Consider the following 18,510-nt stretch of genomic DNA (forward strand, 5'->3'; position numbering starts at 1 on the left):
CCTTTACACTGTATATGTACGAACAAAATTATAACTGCAACCCCCTGCCACTGCAAACCAATTTTCCATGTTATACCACAACTTTTTAAGTTTATAATAAACAGCAGCTTTTGCTTAACAAGCTTACTCATCTAACGTAGTGGCCAATAATGGGTAAAGGATTTGCTAATCAATGGGTCTACCTTACTATCTGTTATAGGTCCTCCACCACAACCATAGTTGTGACAAGAACTACTATGAAGAGTTTAGTTATCACTTCACTTTTCAACTCTACATTCACTGTTCTTGTATTGAGCAGCAATTATATACTTGCATCCTCTTCTACAAGCATGACAGCTACACTTCCAACTCCTACACCAAGTATGTGCCAAACTCTTTTGTGTGGTTTAGTGTGGTCTTATTTTGGTTATGTCTTAATAGCAGGTGACCTTCCTCCAACTTTGGAATTACTGTCACCACAGCCAGTTAAAATATATGGCATACAAAGAACACTTAATATTCAAATAATTGCTACTTTTGCCATTGAAAATGGTTCAATTGTTATAGCAGACTCTTCTTTACTGGCTGCATCATTGATATCTTCTGCTGCTAATGTTGTCATAAACATATTATCGTATGATGCTGCAACCGGTCAATTAGTTTTACCTGTTCCATCAGAATTTTCTTACTATTGTGTAAATGCAGCCATTAACAGTACCTACTTTAACATCACATTGACCTCACCAGTATCATCCCTAGTGTCATCCATTGCATTTGCTGCAGAATACTTGGGTAAGCAAACAATGTCTTTGGAGATAGCATTATGTACATCCACAGATGTTGTCAATGTGACATCCATATATGGACGAGATACGTTTGCCATTGGAGAAGAAATTGCCTTGAGGTGTAATACTATTCCACCTTACCTACCTGTAACTTGGGAGTTTATAAGTATAGAATTAAATTATGAACTGGTTGATGCTCAAATACAATATGACCCACCTTCACATCGTACTGTCTTAAGACTAATGGTGACATCAATATCTGAAAGAGGCAGATATTTTTGTCGCGGTACAGATCAGTTGGTGAACGAGACTTCTTCTGGAATTGATGTAGACATAATACCAGGTATGAACTATCTATAAGCATCTGGTCTTAATACAGGTGTAGTCCAACTATATAATAATGGCAGTGGTGGATCTAGATAAAATCCTAGAACACTACCAAGTGCTGTTGGTTAAGTAATGCTCTAGCTATTTAGTACCATCTAGCTATGGTGACAATAGAAGAATTTCAAAATTGCCACTAGCAACCCAAATTTTTGTAGGGGTGAATGTTAATATCTCCAAGTTTTAAAAGGATGGTCATGAGATATGACATTTTAAAGTTTGTAACGTAGTTTTCCAATGTGTTGCCTTTGCGAGAGGGCAACAGTTGCCCTTATCTATATGATTGTCCAGCTGCAAACTTTAAAATGTGCAATAATAGGCCTAGGGCATGTGGGCACAAACTACACCCTGTCACACAATAGATCATATCTTAGTACTGAAGTAGAATATCTGCATTCTATAACTTGCATTATAATGCCAATTAAATGTGTAATATATGCTGAAATATTCATGGCCATACCTTAATGGTATCAAAAGTTATGAGACATAAAAGCTTGAAACATTATATAGGCAAATTTTATGTGCCCACATGCCCTATTTTCACAGGCCTGGTCACAAATGTCATATCTCATGACCTATACATGCTCAGTAGAAGCAAACTTAAAAGATATATATATATATTTCAGCAACATGCATTTAAAGCAACTTTAATTTTGTTATACATAGCAGCTACAGTACTGTAAGTAAAATTCAGCAACACTTAAAGTTAGAGACTCACTTTGCAGTTACTTAGTATGACTAGTGGGGCAAAAAAATTATTAATTTTCAACAAGTAGAATAGGGATCAAAGATTTGATTTTGAAAAAAACTGCGTAAACAAGAAGTAATAGGGATGATAATCCACAAAATTCTATGCATCATCAGTTCAAAGCAAGTTATTTGAATAGTGTACACTCAATTTGCGATTCCTATTTCAACATTTTAACAAAATTTAACCACAAGTTGAAATAGGAATCGCAAATTGAGTGTACACTATTCAAATAACTTGCTTTGAACTGATGATGCATAGAATTTTGTGGATTATCATCCCTATTACTTCTTGTTTACGCAGTTTTTTTCAAAATCAAATCTTTGATCCCTATTCTACTTGTTGAAAATTAATAATTTTTTTGCCCCACTAGTTTCATGATTTTTTTCATGTCCATGCACATGGACTACTTCTTAAATATACGTTCAACAGTACATGATTGTTTAATAAAGAAACCCATTGTAATATCAACTGGCAATAAATAATTACATAAATAAGTTTAATAAACAATTAGTTAACAATACAGTTAACAATACAGTAAACAATACCACTTTCCTTTGACGAGTAGATAAATCCACTAGTGTGACCGTTTACTGCAACGAAGCGGTGCGAAATCTCAACACGAGTAAAACACACGCTTGACAAAACGTGGTCGACTCCAATTAAAGTGCTGAGTATACGGAGTATCCCGCTTTTTATTTTTCAATCGCGTACGGAAGGGACACACCCCTTTTCAATTCGAAATTTACCCGTGTGTTCCAATAGCTTACAAGCCTTGTTATGTCGACTCTTAGCTGGTAAACAGCTGAAGAATATAATAGAAAGTATACACGAAAGGCGTACAGTAATAGTTTAAGTGACGAGGTGCGGGCCACACCCCCTTCACTGTCTCGTAATGAAGGAAGTCTAAAACCCGAGTTTCAGTGAACAATAGTTATGTTTAATGTTTAGTGTGATACAACTTGATGCATTTTAGTCCTGTGAGCTAAAGCAATGGAATTTTAAACAATTCTATATTATCATCTGTATGGCTTCTCGATCGAATGGCGTCTCGAAGAGTGATTCTTGCTCTATATCTCGCAATCGCATTAGAGAGGGAAGATTTTAATACCACACAGACCTGGGTACGAATGTTTTTTAAATACGCCATACGTTTTTAGGGCTGATATCTACTTCCTACGAGCTGTAGGCGCGCGAAACAAGAAAGAAAGAAGAAAGAAGAAAGAAAGAAGAAGATGGAGAATCTAACCATTTTCAAAATTTTAAAAAAACACCTAAAACCATTTCCCTTACTTTTAATACTTGTTGGCTAGTGTTGTAAACACAAAAGAAAGGTCTAGAATGTTTTAGAAATAAAATCTAAAGCCCCGAAGGCTGCTTTTGGCGTGCGTTCTATTAGAGTGTTTTGAAAAATTTCTGCCTGATCCCTATTATGTACCACTACCGTGGTACATGATAATGGTTCAATTTCATTCCTAGTGCACTAAGACTATAGAAACCTTTTGAAGTCTTATTTGCATGTTTAAAGCATGCTTAATCACACTGTGACAGTATAATTTTGAGTAGTGCACCAATTCAGTAATGACATATTCAGCAACACTATATATAAGCAGACAATGATATAGTCAATACTATAATTATAGGCCTGCCTATATCCTCTATATATAATATATAATTATTCTTTAAAACTTTGGTTAATAGTCTCTCCAAACTAAGAACACAATTGAAAAATCTTTCATAATAAGGACAAAGGTTTTGGTATTACTCTTAATCGCAGCAAACATTATTATGTATATAGCCCTATAAAAAGTTTATTTACAAAGTTCCATATAGAGAGGCTCCACTGTTACTGTAACAGTAATTTAAATAATGTACAATGAATTAATGAATTAATGTAATTATAGTTTAATGTCATACATAGAAACTCTGAGTATTCATCTCAGTTACATGGTGAATAATGGTCCAACTGAACAGATGTACTTGGTAAACAGATCAGCTTTTGTGCTACCATCACAATTCATTGAGTATGGTGGCAGTATGACTCTATTGTGTATCGGGGTTCTGGAAAGCTACTACACAGAGATAATGTTTGGATCTGTTATTACCACAATCGGAGTTTCTACCTCTAATTATGTTGTTTTTAGAGGATCTCTTTACGGATCTGGGGATTTTGTAGGCATAACATTTTATAACTTTTTGAATTCAAATACTGGATATTACACTTGTCGTTCCAGAAATTCTGCTTCTGATAAAACAGTTGTAATTGCTAGTAAGTGAATAATGCAACAAAAAAACAGTTATTGTTGTCATTTTCCATTATTTTTGTAGAGGACACAGTTGCAATGTTATTGTCATCACCCACAGTACGAGTTACTGAAGGACAAAATGCTACATTTGTATATCGCATAGCTTTGGCTGATGATGTCAATGTACTACAGAGCGTCAAAGTTGTCATAACTAATTTAGAACTTTCTGGTACTAACTTATCAATCATTGTTGATCTAGGAAATGACATATATGAAGTAATATTTCCTACAGGAATCAGTATTCTTGATCAAGTTCGGTTTGTACTTCAGATAAATCAGTCTACAGTAACAGGAACTGCTCATATAGCTGTTCTACGTGAGTACTTTATTAGTGAGAGTTGTATGCACACAAATGTATAGTTTCAATTTCTTGCAGCATATAATATTGTTGTAAATCCAGAAGAGTTTGCGGTCACATCAGTTGGTGAAGGTGTACAGTTACAATGTACTCCAACTAACACCTCAATACCAATTGTTTGGTATAAAGGAATAGAATTACTTCATTCAAGTTCCAAGCACACTTTTTCACCACTGGGACTCCAACATACTCTTACAATTAATGACTCTCAGATTAGTGATAGTGGAAATTACTATTGTACATTTTATGATGGCGAAATAAGAGATGATCTTAGAATTAAAGTATTTGTCATTGAGGGTAAGTGCATCTATCTAAACCATTTGCAGCTTATTATGCGCATGGCTTAGCTAGGACCATAAGCATGTTACTAACATTTGTGGCCATGATGGCACCATTATTTTTTTTATTTCTAGAACCAGTAGCCATAATTCTGAATGGTGTAGCAATTCCAAGGTCTGCTGTGATAAATGATCCTGAAGTACCCCCTCAACTGACAATGATGTGCGTTGGGACTGAAGGAAATAGACGTTTGGCGCTACACTCCAGTAGTTCTACCCTACCCAATCCAGTGATTCCTGGCATCTATCAGTCTACTGATAATCCTGTTCTTTATACTATGGCAGAGTATGATAATGTGATCATGTTAAGTGTTAGTAATATCACCCATTTGCAACAATTAGTTGGCAATGAGTCATACGTTTGTGAGTCTTTACAATCTTCTGCAACTGCCACACTTTATATCACTAATGGTAAGTTAATCAGTAAGAGTAATAAACTCACTACTATAATGTGTTTGCTGCTTGGTATAAAACACTATTTTAAAATTTTAATTCTGCATACCTACACGTTCCTTTCTGTATGTGATATACTTTCAAATAATAGCTTTGATCACCAAAACACACACAAATGAACCAAAATACAAGTCTATTTATACTTAATATGTAAACCTTACTATACTGTAGTTACAATGCAAAAACAAGTTGTTTACCAATTAACAATGAAATTTACACACCTGTGAATAAGGTGTTTATGTAAGTGCCAATGACTTAATTACAAAACTTAACCAAAATAGTTCATAGGTACAGCTTCTGTTTACCACAAAATTTAACCGTAGACCAGCTTTGGGACTGTCTTTTTCTTCTGCATGCAGGACAGATTAACTCAATACAGCATTATTATTAGAAATGTTTTGTGTTTTGCAAATTTTTTGTACTCAGAGCCTTCAGAAATTTTAGAACTTCTATTGGCATAGAACTCATTAACTTTAACATTCAAAATAGATTTAAGCTAAACCTTTTGTTAATAAAACTAAAGGAATTGGACAGCTGGCAGAGGTGACTCAATGCTTTGCATGGGTGTTGTTAAATGTGAAATAATTAAAACTGTATACGCAGTAAGCTTGTTTCTAATAGTTTTAGGGCAAATTTTATACTGTTATATTATACACTATCACAATAGTACTGCACAAGCTTGGTGTTTGCCTCATAGCTCCATTGCTATATTACTGTGACTATTTTTAAACCACAATAAAGTTTAAGCTATGATAGTTAGCCTGTCTACAGACTGATTGTAATTGTAAACTTTAGGTGAGGCAACAACCCACATTTTGTGATTTCCCAAATTACATATAACTTCCCAATTAAAGGTCTGCAAAAATTGTATCATAAATAATGCATTTTAACATGCTTATTAAGTATCCATCCTTATTTGAAGTACACTGGATAATTAAGTAGACACCTGCTATTTGTCTGACGATAATGATTTGACATAAAGCTATGAACATTCCATGCCCTGGATTAAATCCTATTGATATCTACTCTGAAACAGCAGAGTTGAGAAAATAATTTTGCCTTTATTTATTAATTTTATTAATGCTTTACAGCACTTTAAAACTTAGAGTACGTATATAATAAATTAATGGTGAAATAAAAGGTTGGGGCAATAGTTAATCACATTTTAATACCTAGACAACTTCATGGCTACCACCTTTTACTTTAAATTTTGACTTCAGTCCTTGAAAGCTGCTGCACCTTTTCCACAACTTAGCTGTGTTGGTACACTGTAAGTTTCTTAATAATGTATTATTGTCAAATGGCATATCTTTTGCAAATTTTTGTGTTTGATTGAGTGTCTGACAAATTTTTCATCGTCAAAAATTAACACCTATATATCAGGATTTGTTCAATGCTCATCTACAAAAATTACTTACGTACCTCAAAAACTTGACTGTGTGTGTATACGGTACACAACATTATCAATAGTTTTGTTCTCTGTTATGAACAAGTACTGTAGTTGTTTCTATTATATATGTTATCATCTTTCAATGTAATCTTTCTTTTCTAATGTTTTTCTCCAACTTGTTTTCATATGCAGCAACATTATTTGTACAAGCACATGAAGAAAGTATACAGATTAACTATGGTCAACCAGTTAATATACTTTACACCGTTGCATTCTTCTCCAATGGAACAGAGAACCTAAACAATACTGTACTTGAATTAACCATCGGATATTTAACATCTGAAGATAGTAGTAACCCACCACTTAGCCTTGATCTCAATCTTTTAAGTGTAGTATCTGGAAACCAGTACCAACTAACTGTACCATTTGCTATCAGTGGAGTCTATAGTCTTTTTGCACAATGTAAGTTACGTACATAAACTACAGTATCTATATATGCAATAAAGCAGATTAATTTATGCAATTGTATGCTACATAGTGCCTCAAGGAAATGCATCATCAACAGCTTCAGTTTATGTTGCAGCCATCCGTAAGTTGATAATATAGCATATATACATAATTCACTGTTCACTGTAGTATTGTTGTAGTTCCTCAGCTATCAGTAGAACCAAGAATGCTGTATGAACTTATGGGCTACAATGTAAGCTTTAATTGTACTATGAGTTTCCCTGATGGCTCAGCAGTCTCTAATATACCTGTAACCTGGTTTTATGGTAATGAAAGAAATTTTACAGATGCATCGTCTTTGAACAATGCAGACTTTCTACCTCAAAATCTAAAGCACACAATTTTGTTACAATTTGTTGATTTTAGTGATGCAGGTACTTACATTTGTGCCATTGTTCAAAATGGAGCCAGAATTTCTGAGATGTCTGTTGAACTATTAGTATTTCCAAGTGAGCTAATTTTATTGTGATAATGATATTATGATATAATGCAATTGCTATATAACAGATTTGATTAATGTTGGATATAACTATCACCAAACATTCCTTCCTTACTGGGCTGTTATCAATCAGTTAGATGCAATACCAGCTGAGGCCAGTGGAATACTGACTCTTACATGTTTCACGGTTACTGGACAGGAGTATCCTGAGTGGAGAAGAACTGGTATTTATGGAAGAATGCTACCAAACCTCACTGCAGGAGATACAACTATTACTAACCAATACCAAGCCGCCACACTAACCTTCAATAGATTTGAGCCTCGAATGAATGGATATTATTATTGCAACATACCACCGTATGGGCCGTCAGTACTACTTGTACTCACTACAAGTAATGCTATGTATATACAATTTTTATGTGTATTTAATCTGCTTTTAGGTGATCCATATGTGAACAGAGTGGATTATTCACCGCTGTATGTTCGGCAGTGTAACTCATTTACCTTGGCATTTCAAGTGGCACTCTCTTCTGATGGGTTCTCTAATGCTGTAGAAACTGTTAGACTGGAACAATTCAGAAATGGAGAAAGTGTCACAAATTACACTTTAACACAAACTTCATTTAGACCACAATACATTTATACAAAGGATTTCATGGCATTGAGTTCAAGTGCTGGGGAATATTTTGCTTGTAAGACCCTATAATGGTGTACATAGTATAATCAAAGCATGTAAAAAGGCGTGTGCAGGGGTGTGTAGTGTGTATATGTGAGCGTGTCACAGACAGGTGTTATACGTAATATTGGCCTAAAACTTAGTGGTAATACTTGCCCTAAAACACAGTTTAACACTTGTGTGGCCTGCAATGCTGAACGTGCTACTTTACTGCACTAGCTTGGAGAAGAGACCCCAGAACTATTGTGAAAAAATCACATTTTATTACTCCTGCATGCATGTAAATAACACAGGTGTGATGTGTCAGTTTCTTTGCTGCATGATATACCACTATGTGTTTTGATTGGTATTTTAAGAAAACATTTGTAATGTAGCAAAGTTCAGTTTTGGTGTCAATTAGCTTTAGGTGATCAGACTACACTTCATATAAATTTAAAATACCTCAAAACATCTTACTGTTACGTGATACACAAATTTCTCTGAATTACATAAATGAATTTAAGTGAGGAGATAGACTGTGATATTTACAGCTAGATATTGTGGAAAATTTTCGATTCATAAACTTTGTAAAAATAAATTAGCTCTTCATAACATATAAAACTATGCTTTGTATTTTAGATTTAGCAGAGTATCCAAATGAAAATGATAGTATAGAAGTGATCATAACTTGTGAGTTGATTTGTAGAGCGCACATTGTCCATCATGAATTGCATTATCTTTTTAATCACTTAGATCCTACCTTGTCATTGCTCACTAACAATACTTTCACAGTCTTTAGAGGAGATAATGTTACATTTCAATGCATTCCATCAAATTTAAGCCTTCCAATTCAGTGGAGGTTGTATAATACAGAAAGAAATGATGTAATTATTACTCCTGATGTTGAAGGACAAGATAACACTATTACCTCTAGTACTCAGTTTGAAACCCCAACACCCGGATTGTTTCACCAAATAACTCTTTTCAATATTTCACTCTCAGCCAATGGAACATTTAGTTGTGAATTATTGTCACCATGTTCAGATGTTCTTGTGATAGCAAAGAATATATCATTGACTGTTATACCAGGTTAGCATAGCCCAGTACTATAAATATTATTATTATTATATACACATCAAATATAACCCAGTCTGCGAAAAAGGGTCTTATAGCCTTTCTAAATCGTACGTGTGACTAATCATAACTACTCATTTTTCCAACCTATCATCTTCATATTATACCAAGCCATAGTGCTATATTAGGGGTATAAGGGTATCAAAGTTCAGGGTGATAACACATTCACAAGTAAAGTTACAGGTTGCCAAGTACATGCAATTGAAAAGGCTATAAGACCCCTTTTCACAGACCGGTTTAACATTAATATTGTGTACACTCATTATGTGCATATTATGTGCATTTTATTTACTGTTTAGCCTGCAATGAAGTAATTGAAGTAGTGCTGTGGCCTAAGACACCTATATCTACCTTGGCTATGATTCGTTGTGCAGATATTGACTCATCTTTCCAATTTGGTCCATACATTACAAGGAGATGCAATGAAGAGGAGATGTGGGACTCACCAGATTTCTCCCAGTGTACAGTAAGAGATGGATCACATTCATTGCTAGTGGTCTCAGTACAGCTTGAAGTATTAGATGCACCAGGAGAAATACCAAATGCTATGGAGATTGAAAGAATGGTAAATAGTTATTCAACACAGTTTTACATACATATAGATTAATTATATATATGTAGTTTGAGATGTTCAAAGGTGAACAATAAAAAGCATGCCATTTGAAAGTTATGTTGTGGAAAATAATTGGCAATTGTGTTGAAAATCCTTTCCAGAGCTTTAGTCATTTTAGTTCTCAAATTTTGTAATCAATTTCACTTGCCATACAGTACATGTATAAATGTAACTTAATGTTTTGTTACTTTAGATACTGGACTACATGAATTCAAATGAAGGTGTGACAGTGATGGTGGGCATGTACAAAATAGGATACTTTGTTTCTGTTGCAATTCAATTGCCTGTTGGTCCAGTGAATAACATCACTGTTTCAGATTTGCAGGATTATTTTAATTCCTATGCACCATTTGGAGAATTTAGTGTGATTGTACCACCAAAGTTTACAGTCTTTAAACACAGTGGTACGTTCTCCTTTTATTATCCTCACTATCCATAGCTCAGATCAAAGTAAACTACAGATCTTATAGTTATATGTTGTCCTGAAAACAGGGTGATATTAAGATACATGTATACAGCCTACATAACAGGTGCGTACAACATGTAACAGCTGTCTTAGCTACATGCAGCTCTGCTGTTTAACATCACATGAGTGACATTGTTTCAGTATACTAGCAAGGTTGCAGCCTTATGCTATTAAAAGCTTGGTTTTATTAAATTAATTTATGAATTTTAGTTAATGTGGAGGATCAAGTGCAGATAATTAATGATAGTGTGCATATTTTGTAATGTAATTTGTTTACTTGAAAGAAATTTGTCTTGTGTTATACAAACTTCTAATCCTGCATATTGGTTGCATTTAAACAGAAGTAGAAGTTCAAGTATGGATGGCAGGGGCGGATCCAGACTTATGGAAAGGGGGGTCAAAATGAACTGAGGCACTACATTGTCTGGTGAAACCAAAAAAATAATAAAATTCACAGCTAGGTGACAATAGTTTCCCACCTCACCAACTATGTATTTATCGCTGATCGCTGATAAAGTACATAAAAATCCTTACAAAGCTTGCTACACACTGTTCTGATACTGTGACTGCTTTATTAGAGTGACTGTTCTATTAGAGTATCTCGATCGCATACTAAAAATTTTTGGAGGGGGACCAAGAGCCCCCCTTGATCCCCCTGTATCCGCCCCTGATGGATGGGGCTGGTCTATCTGTCGCAAATACAGATTCCTTTGATGTAGTTGTGTGTATATGAAATCTAAAATAAATTTGACTTAAACACTCTTTGTCACCACACTTTTAATGTTACTGTAGATACATGCTACTGTTATGTGGCAATGGGGAATGATGATGGCAGTGGTGATTCTGAAAGATCAACAACTTCTGCTCTAACATTTGTGGATGTTTGTGTTGGTCCAGCAGTAGCTCCATGCTTGTGTGACACATTCATGTGTAGGGTAAGATTATATTATATAGATTATTTACCCAACCACAGAAAAAATATGTAACTAGAAAGCAGTGCCCATATACAGGAAAAACCAAGGGGTCTGACACTTAAGGAATCTAGCATTAACAAAAACTTTTTTACACAGTTGTAGGTACTGGGAAGTTACTACACAATGATTACTTAATCGCCATAATTATCTCCTAGCGAAGCTTTGTGTGTCAAAGCCGGGTTTTGTCAAATCCAGCCACATTTGTTCCACAATGTTAATCCATGCAATTATGTTGAATTTATTACTGCTCTATATAATTATTGACTGCTGCAAATGATATTTCAAGCACCCTTTATGCTTATAGCTTTATTAATGATGATAATTTTTCCATACCGGCAGTGCAATGCTCCTGCTTTTTCTGGCAATGGTACATTGTGTGCGAGGGATAGTGATGGTGACACAATACCTGATATTGGTTTAGACTGCGATGGAATACTGTGTGAGAAAGTACATTACATTTCTGTACCACAGTAGTATGTATGTATATAACACACATCTTCTTTTACAGGATTTATGTCCAACAGTGTTCAGTTTATTGCAAGATGGTACTCAAGACAGATCTGTATGTACAGTCACTTCTATTCAAGGTAGGATATAAAACTGCATAATATACACCACAAAGAGTAAGTAAATACTAAGGAAGTCAACATAGTACACCGGTGTGTTATCAACTGAAACAACTGGTAACTAAATAAATCTTATTTGCACACTAAGACTTGGCCTGAGTCAAATATGCTCAAAATTGTGCCCAGGAATTTCCTAAAACGTTCACCTTTTATGCTCTTCAGTGTACACTTGCATTGTGCTCCTAGGTTAGCAACATTCCGTACAGTTATCTTAAAAGATTTTAGTCAATGAATGCTCAATTAGAGTATTATTCACTACAAAGTGACTGTTCTATGAGAGAGCATTCATCATTTGAGTGCTCTGTTGCAGTTTGCAGTTTCCAATGACTGCTTTATTAAGGAGTATCAATCTATATTTTTAATGGAGTAAAATTCCATAATTTCAAATATCCACCTGATGTGCTAGCATTATGTTGGCATAGCACTATACCGTATTATGCTTTTTATTGTGCTGGCGTATTTGACGTAGGCCTAACCAAGACCGAATCCTTTTCACACGCTTACGGTACAAAAGTATATATACATTGTCATATCCTTGAAATTTTAAAAGGCAAAGTTAGTACTGAAATCCCAATGGTAGAACCAGCATAATATTATGCATACTCTATTATACATAAATGACTGCAGCTCCCTGGTTAGTTTAAGATAATGCAGATATTTCCCAAACTGTCTGCTCACTTGCTTTTATCAGAATTTATTCTTTCCATGGAACTTACTGTATGCACAGAGAAATGTATATTAAACTGTAGATGAGTTAAGGTGTCCAATGGAAGCAGATAAATTTGGTCTTATCTGGCCAGTTACAGTAGCTAGCACCATGGCTACTATTTCATGTCCCAGAGGAATTGGTAAGTAATTGTAAACTGACTCCAATGTTCATGCTACATATAATATTGAATATGCATATGTTTTCAAATATATAACCAGGAATGTCTACTCGTTACTGCAATGCTTTTGGTGAATGGCAACCATCTAATGTCACAATGTGCAGATCCTATGACTATGTTGCAATATCAATGCAGGTTTGGATTTGTGCATGCAGCATAATGTTATATTGCTTTAATAAATTTATTTCAAGGCACAAGAAATCAACACCATGCAACCACAGCAAGCTGCTGAAATGTCAGCTGACACTGTCAACTATTTAGCTGCAATAACTGAACAAACAGAAGGTGTTTCAACACTCCCTCTTGACCTAGGAAGTACTGTGGATATTATTAATACTGTAATCAGGTATGCTGGTAGCTTACTCATATACTGTAGCATTAACCATAGCAAAAATAATACTATGATGTAGTATTGCGACTACAAGTGGAGCAATTGAACAAGATGAGTTTGTTAATGTATGTACAGTATGGTTTTAATGCTGCATGGAGTGTCAACATAAAACATGTGCTCCATGTACAGTGGAACCTCAGTTATCTGGACCCCACTTAACCGGTTATCCAAACTACAGAAATGACTACTCGATTAGAGTAGTGACTGTTCTATTATGGTAGTTAATAATATAGAAATTTTTTAAAATGTCCTTATGGTTATTTATACATGGTTTCAGGGGATATGGACTTTTCAAACTTATGGACCACCCTGGTCCCAAGGGATTCAGATAACTGAGGTTCCACTGTATTATATATACACATATGCAAACATGACAATACATGTACACATTCACAGCTTGAATGCACACATGCGCACACTCATTTTACAATCACACCACAAAAATAATAATTATGTATGTTGTGTTAGGATGTTGTTCAAGTCTACAACAATATTTTAAATGCAACAAACACACCTGGATGGATAGCTCTTCAAGAGGTTATTTACATTAATAATCTTGCACCTTATGATCTCCATTCGCTGTTACCAGATAAATCGTACACAAGGTCAAGTACTGTTAATGAATGCAGAACAATTTAGTTTCCAGATGGCTAATGCACTTAATGTTTCACAAGCAAACAATAGAACAATTGCTGCTGAAAATATAGGTAAAACTTATACAAAAGCACTGGTTATATGTTGTAATTATCTAACCAGTGATATCTGTCGAAGCAGTTGATGTCAGGAATGATGAAAACATAACAGACTTCTTGTGGCCATCAGCAGATGTACTAGAGCAAACTAATTTGTTTAAAGGTAGTATTCCATCAGTTTCTATTTTAATCCCAGGAGATTTGATTCAGAAGAGGGGAGTGTCCTCAGGTTATTGATAACTGTTGCTTTATGTAATGTACACACATCTAATTGCAGAAAATGGAATGACATTCATTTCAAATGTAGTATACCAAAATTTTGAATCTGTCCTACCAAGTGCTAACATGTAAGCCAGTTACAGACAGCTATCATATATATTGACTCACAGTGTTCAGTAGTTCTAGAGATGCCAATATAATCCAACCTGCAAGTTTGGTGCTAACAAGTCAAGTTAGCACACAGAATACATCAGCATTACCACTGCCATCTGATAGTAACCCTGTGGTGTTGACATTTAACTATTCTATGGTTTGTGAATGTGGTAATGGAGTATGGTGATATGCTTTTTGAATATGAAGATCGATTTTAAAGAAGTTAGCAATTTGACATGTGGCTTTTGGGATTTTGATTTAGATCAAGGAAGGTAATTTTACTGAATGAAGTGTTCTACATACAAGCACTGTATGTATATGTGTGCATATTGTACAGTACACCAGATCTGTCTTCTATATGCATATGTAATACTTTGCACGGGAAGAACAAATTTTGGCATGGGTATCAGTTATACCCTGTGGTGAGGGCATGCCTATATCTTCCAGGACTATGTACATAACTACAGTATCTGTATACTGTGGAGGCATGCATGGATAATGTAGGTGTATCTATAAAGAAATAGGTCCACCCACTGAATGTGGGTTCCCTGCTAATACACAGCTGACCATACAGCTGGTTTTATTTTATATCTGCTTATATAGTCAGCAGTATAAGTGCATGGACTAGGGACTGAAGTACCTTTATAATAAATTGCATTACACATTACACTGATTGAACTGCCAAACATTTAATAGAACATTTTTATTTGTCAATCTCTCCTGATAAAACTTATATAAGCATACATGATGTGCTCTGCCAAATAAACCATCTTTTATAAATTTGTATATTTATTTATTTATTTCATTATTTATTTATTAAGGCTTTACAGCACAAGTGCTGAAGATCTGCAGGATACCTGGTCCTACAGCCAGTTTAAATATGTTACACTGTAATAAAAGTATTTGTAAAGTTGTAGAAAGGAAAAAAACTCCATGACTGAGTCTTGCATTGGCAGCCTTGATCCTACAGCCACCCTTGAATGCTTACAGAAGATAATGTCCACATGGGGTACTGTGAGATAATTAAGTCACTCTATTGGGTTCCTATGGAGGATGCATGAAATTGTAGGGAAAACATCCTAACTGATTATCTAGCAGACTGCTGTAAATGTTCGAGTGTCGATTGGATGGCTGCAGGATCAAGGCTCAATCATGGATGTTTTCTCCTTTCTGCAACTTTTCAAATTACATTCAATATAACATCTTTAAACAGGCTATAGGACCAGGTGTCCTGCACTTGTGCAGTAAAGCCTTAATAAAACAAAACAACACAAAACAAAACAAAAAAAATCTAGATATGATTCCAAACTTGTACCTTGCATATGTATGTGTATTTGTGTGCCCATAACATCAATTTACCTTTTCCAGTAATGCTTCTCCTGGTGGTTGGTCTAGTGCTGGACTAAGCATTGAGACATTGACTAATGCTACCATTAAATGTTTTAGTAGACATCTGACCAGCTTTGCTGTTTTAGTGGACGTGTCAGGAGCATCTCAGGTTGTTAAGCAAATATTTTGCAGAAGTTGCACAGTATTTAATTCGTAGACTGCTACCTCTGCAGTGCAAAGAAAGGCATTATCTATTGTTACTTATATTGGCTGTGGTATATCACTAATCTGCCTTATAATGTCAATTATCTTGTTCATAATTTACAGGTCAGTTCTTTACATTTATATATAAATTAGAAAAGTATAATTAACTTCAAGATTTGTGTTTATGCGTATTAATGTAGGCTAGCAGCTTAGCATGTTTACATCTATAATGATTGTGCCTCATGCAGGAACTCACTGCTAAAAGGAATCCACAATTTTGTCCATCTCAATCTTTCGATTGCTTTAGCTACAGCTCTGCTGGCATTTGTTGCTGGCATTGAGAGTGCTAAAGACAACAAAGTAAGTACTTCACTAAACAGTTTCAGCATTAAAATACCACTTTAATGTTACAGGTCGGCTGCACAATTGTGGCAGCTTTGTTGCATTACTTCTTCACTGCTGTGCTTAGTTGGATGTTGTGTGAGGGCATCATCATATATTTTATGTTGGTCAAAATATTTAACACTGGACTGGGGCACAATAATTATTTCTATCTTGCTATAGGATGGGGTGGGTAAATAAGACATTACTGTATATGTTTGGTGTTTGTATGGCTCAATAGGGACACCGCTGCCAGTAGTTGCTATTGCTGTCGGTGTAGCTCATGACCACTATGGTACTGATGACTAGTAAGTAATACATACTGCTTGATGCCATATTTGTGTATAGTTGTTATATTGTACTTAGTAGTTGTGCACATTTGCAAATTTTTTTGATAACTTTAAAAAGGAAATGAGAATCAAGTTATAATTTTGATTACATTTATCTGTTGCTTAATTTGTGCTAAAAAGTACTTTAAGTAAAGTATAATCAAGGTCTAACATTTGAGCACTGTATAGTGTTAACAGTAGAGATTATTGCACTAAGTACCAAGTACCAATAGCTTATTCAAAATTCTTAGAATCTTAATCCATGCATTGTCACATTTTACAATGTACAAAAATTTAGTTATCCATAACCAACTTGTTCTTATGTAGTATACAGTCGTTTAACCAGTTTTGTTTGATTCAATTTATATACAATTCATTATACTTTTATGTAGCTGCTGGATATCTACTAGTGGTGGAGTGATATGGGCTTTTGTAGTTCCAATGTTAGCTATTATATTGGTGAGGTTCAACTATACTGTGCTGCTATAAAATAATATTCCAGATAAAAATATATTATATTTTCATGAGGGCAATTTCAATAATAGTCTAATAGAAATGATATTTACAATAGTTAGTACTTCTCATTTCCTGTTCTTCAAAGTCTAGTTTCTCCATATCTAATTTTCATTCCTTAGTAGCTTCACAGCTGTTTTCTGACGATACGGTAGACACGAGCCCATTTCGCTGCACTGTAAAGTTGTAACATAACATAACTGTAGCCCTATAATTAGCTAGTAGGTCACATTTTTAAATTAGTGCTCATACATTGTCTGTGTTACAGACATGTAATTGATATAAATTTGTATTGCCTCAGAGACAGAAATGTGAGATGAAAACAAGGGATCTGAGATTTATATCCTGCATAAGCAACTAATTGTTAAATGTCTATAATATAATCTTTGTGTATCATCATAATTTACATTATCTACCATATAGCGCAAAAGTTGTAATGGGGGAAATTTTTGATTCATTTGACAATTTTCATCAAGACTTTGCCTGTAGTATATCCTTTTGTACAATATTGGAGCAATTTGTCAAAATATTACTCATGAAAATGCTCAATCATCTAATCCGTCAAATTTTTTCCTAGCCAAATATTAGCCCTATACAGTACATACTTTTGATATTCATAGGAATAATAGCTAACTCACAACTAAGTGAAATGCTTGAATTTGATTACAAGAATTTGATACTGTATAGACTCTATGTCAAATAGGCATGAGACCATTATACTCATCATACAGTACGGTAGTACTGCATATGAGAGATAATCACCTTATCCCTAATGCCAAACTGTTTTACACATAATAATCTAAACTCATAATTTGCAGGTTAATTTAGGATTCATTGCTTTGGCTTTCCGTGCTATTTTTGTCATCAAAAAGAGCAAGGCTGATGGACAAGGAGCATCTAATTCAGCACTAGCAATGTAACAGTTAATCATATTAAACAGAAATACTAAGTGACTATTGTTGTTGCTATATCATGTAGAGCATTAATGAAGGCAACATTGATATTGCTTCCATTGCTTGGGACTACATGGATATTTGGTGTCTTTGCAGTCAATGAAGAATCTGTAGCATTTGCCTGGATTTTTACTATACTAAACTCCTTGCAGGTATGGTACATATTGTAGTATATGGATGTAAAATAATTGTTGTTTTGACAAATTGTCTCCTCTAGGGTGCTTTTATATTTGTTTTCCATGTACTAAGGAATGAAAAGGTGCTCAATCTTAACTGTGTTATAGTAGTATAGAATATACTAGCA

The 18,510-nt window shown here is 34.7% G+C and overlaps 1 protein-coding gene across 1 annotated transcript; it reads left to right on the forward strand.

Annotated features, from left to right (window-relative positions):
- The first annotated feature begins 329 nt into the window (after positions 1–329).
- LOC136253485 (uncharacterized) lies at positions 330–18,498 on the forward strand. Its single transcript, XM_066046160.1, has 38 exons — positions 330–360; positions 421–771; positions 817–1,107; positions 3,818–4,165; positions 4,225–4,518; positions 4,579–4,857; positions 4,974–5,309; positions 6,934–7,203; positions 7,280–7,330; positions 7,389–7,697; positions 7,756–8,079; positions 8,128–8,379; positions 8,982–9,032; positions 9,096–9,431; positions 9,776–10,041; positions 10,283–10,493; positions 11,348–11,490; positions 11,869–11,976; positions 12,038–12,116; positions 12,905–13,003; positions 13,083–13,177; positions 13,234–13,388; positions 13,453–13,498; positions 13,902–13,970; positions 14,023–14,140; positions 14,190–14,354; positions 14,403–14,472; positions 14,525–14,654; positions 14,705–14,769; positions 15,866–15,995; positions 16,044–16,153; positions 16,279–16,390; positions 16,444–16,600; positions 16,653–16,719; positions 17,133–17,199; positions 18,072–18,169; positions 18,232–18,358; positions 18,424–18,498. The coding sequence occupies exons 1-38, from the start codon at positions 330–332 to the stop codon at positions 18,496–18,498; spliced, it is 6,285 nt and encodes a 2,094-aa protein (XP_065902232.1).
- The last annotated feature ends 12 nt before the right edge of the window (positions 18,499–18,510 follow it).

Source organism: Dysidea avara, chromosome 4 (genome assembly GCF_963678975.1).
Source record: "Dysidea avara chromosome 4, odDysAvar1.4, whole genome shotgun sequence".
NCBI lineage: Eukaryota > Metazoa > Porifera > Demospongiae > Dictyoceratida > Dysideidae > Dysidea > Dysidea avara.

Excerpts from the sequence above, each read along its gene's own strand:
- LOC136253485 (XM_066046160.1), top strand. The coding sequence starts at position 330 with ATGACAGCTACACTTCCAACTCCTACACCAA. Across the intron at positions 9,432-9,775 it reads ATCATTGACTGTTATACCAG|CCTGCAATGAAGTAATTGAA; the intron begins GTTAGCATAGCC and ends TTTACTGTTTAG. Across the intron at positions 14,770-15,865 it reads TTTGATTTAGATCAAGGAAG|TAATGCTTCTCCTGGTGGTT; the intron begins GTAATTTTACTG and ends TACCTTTTCCAG.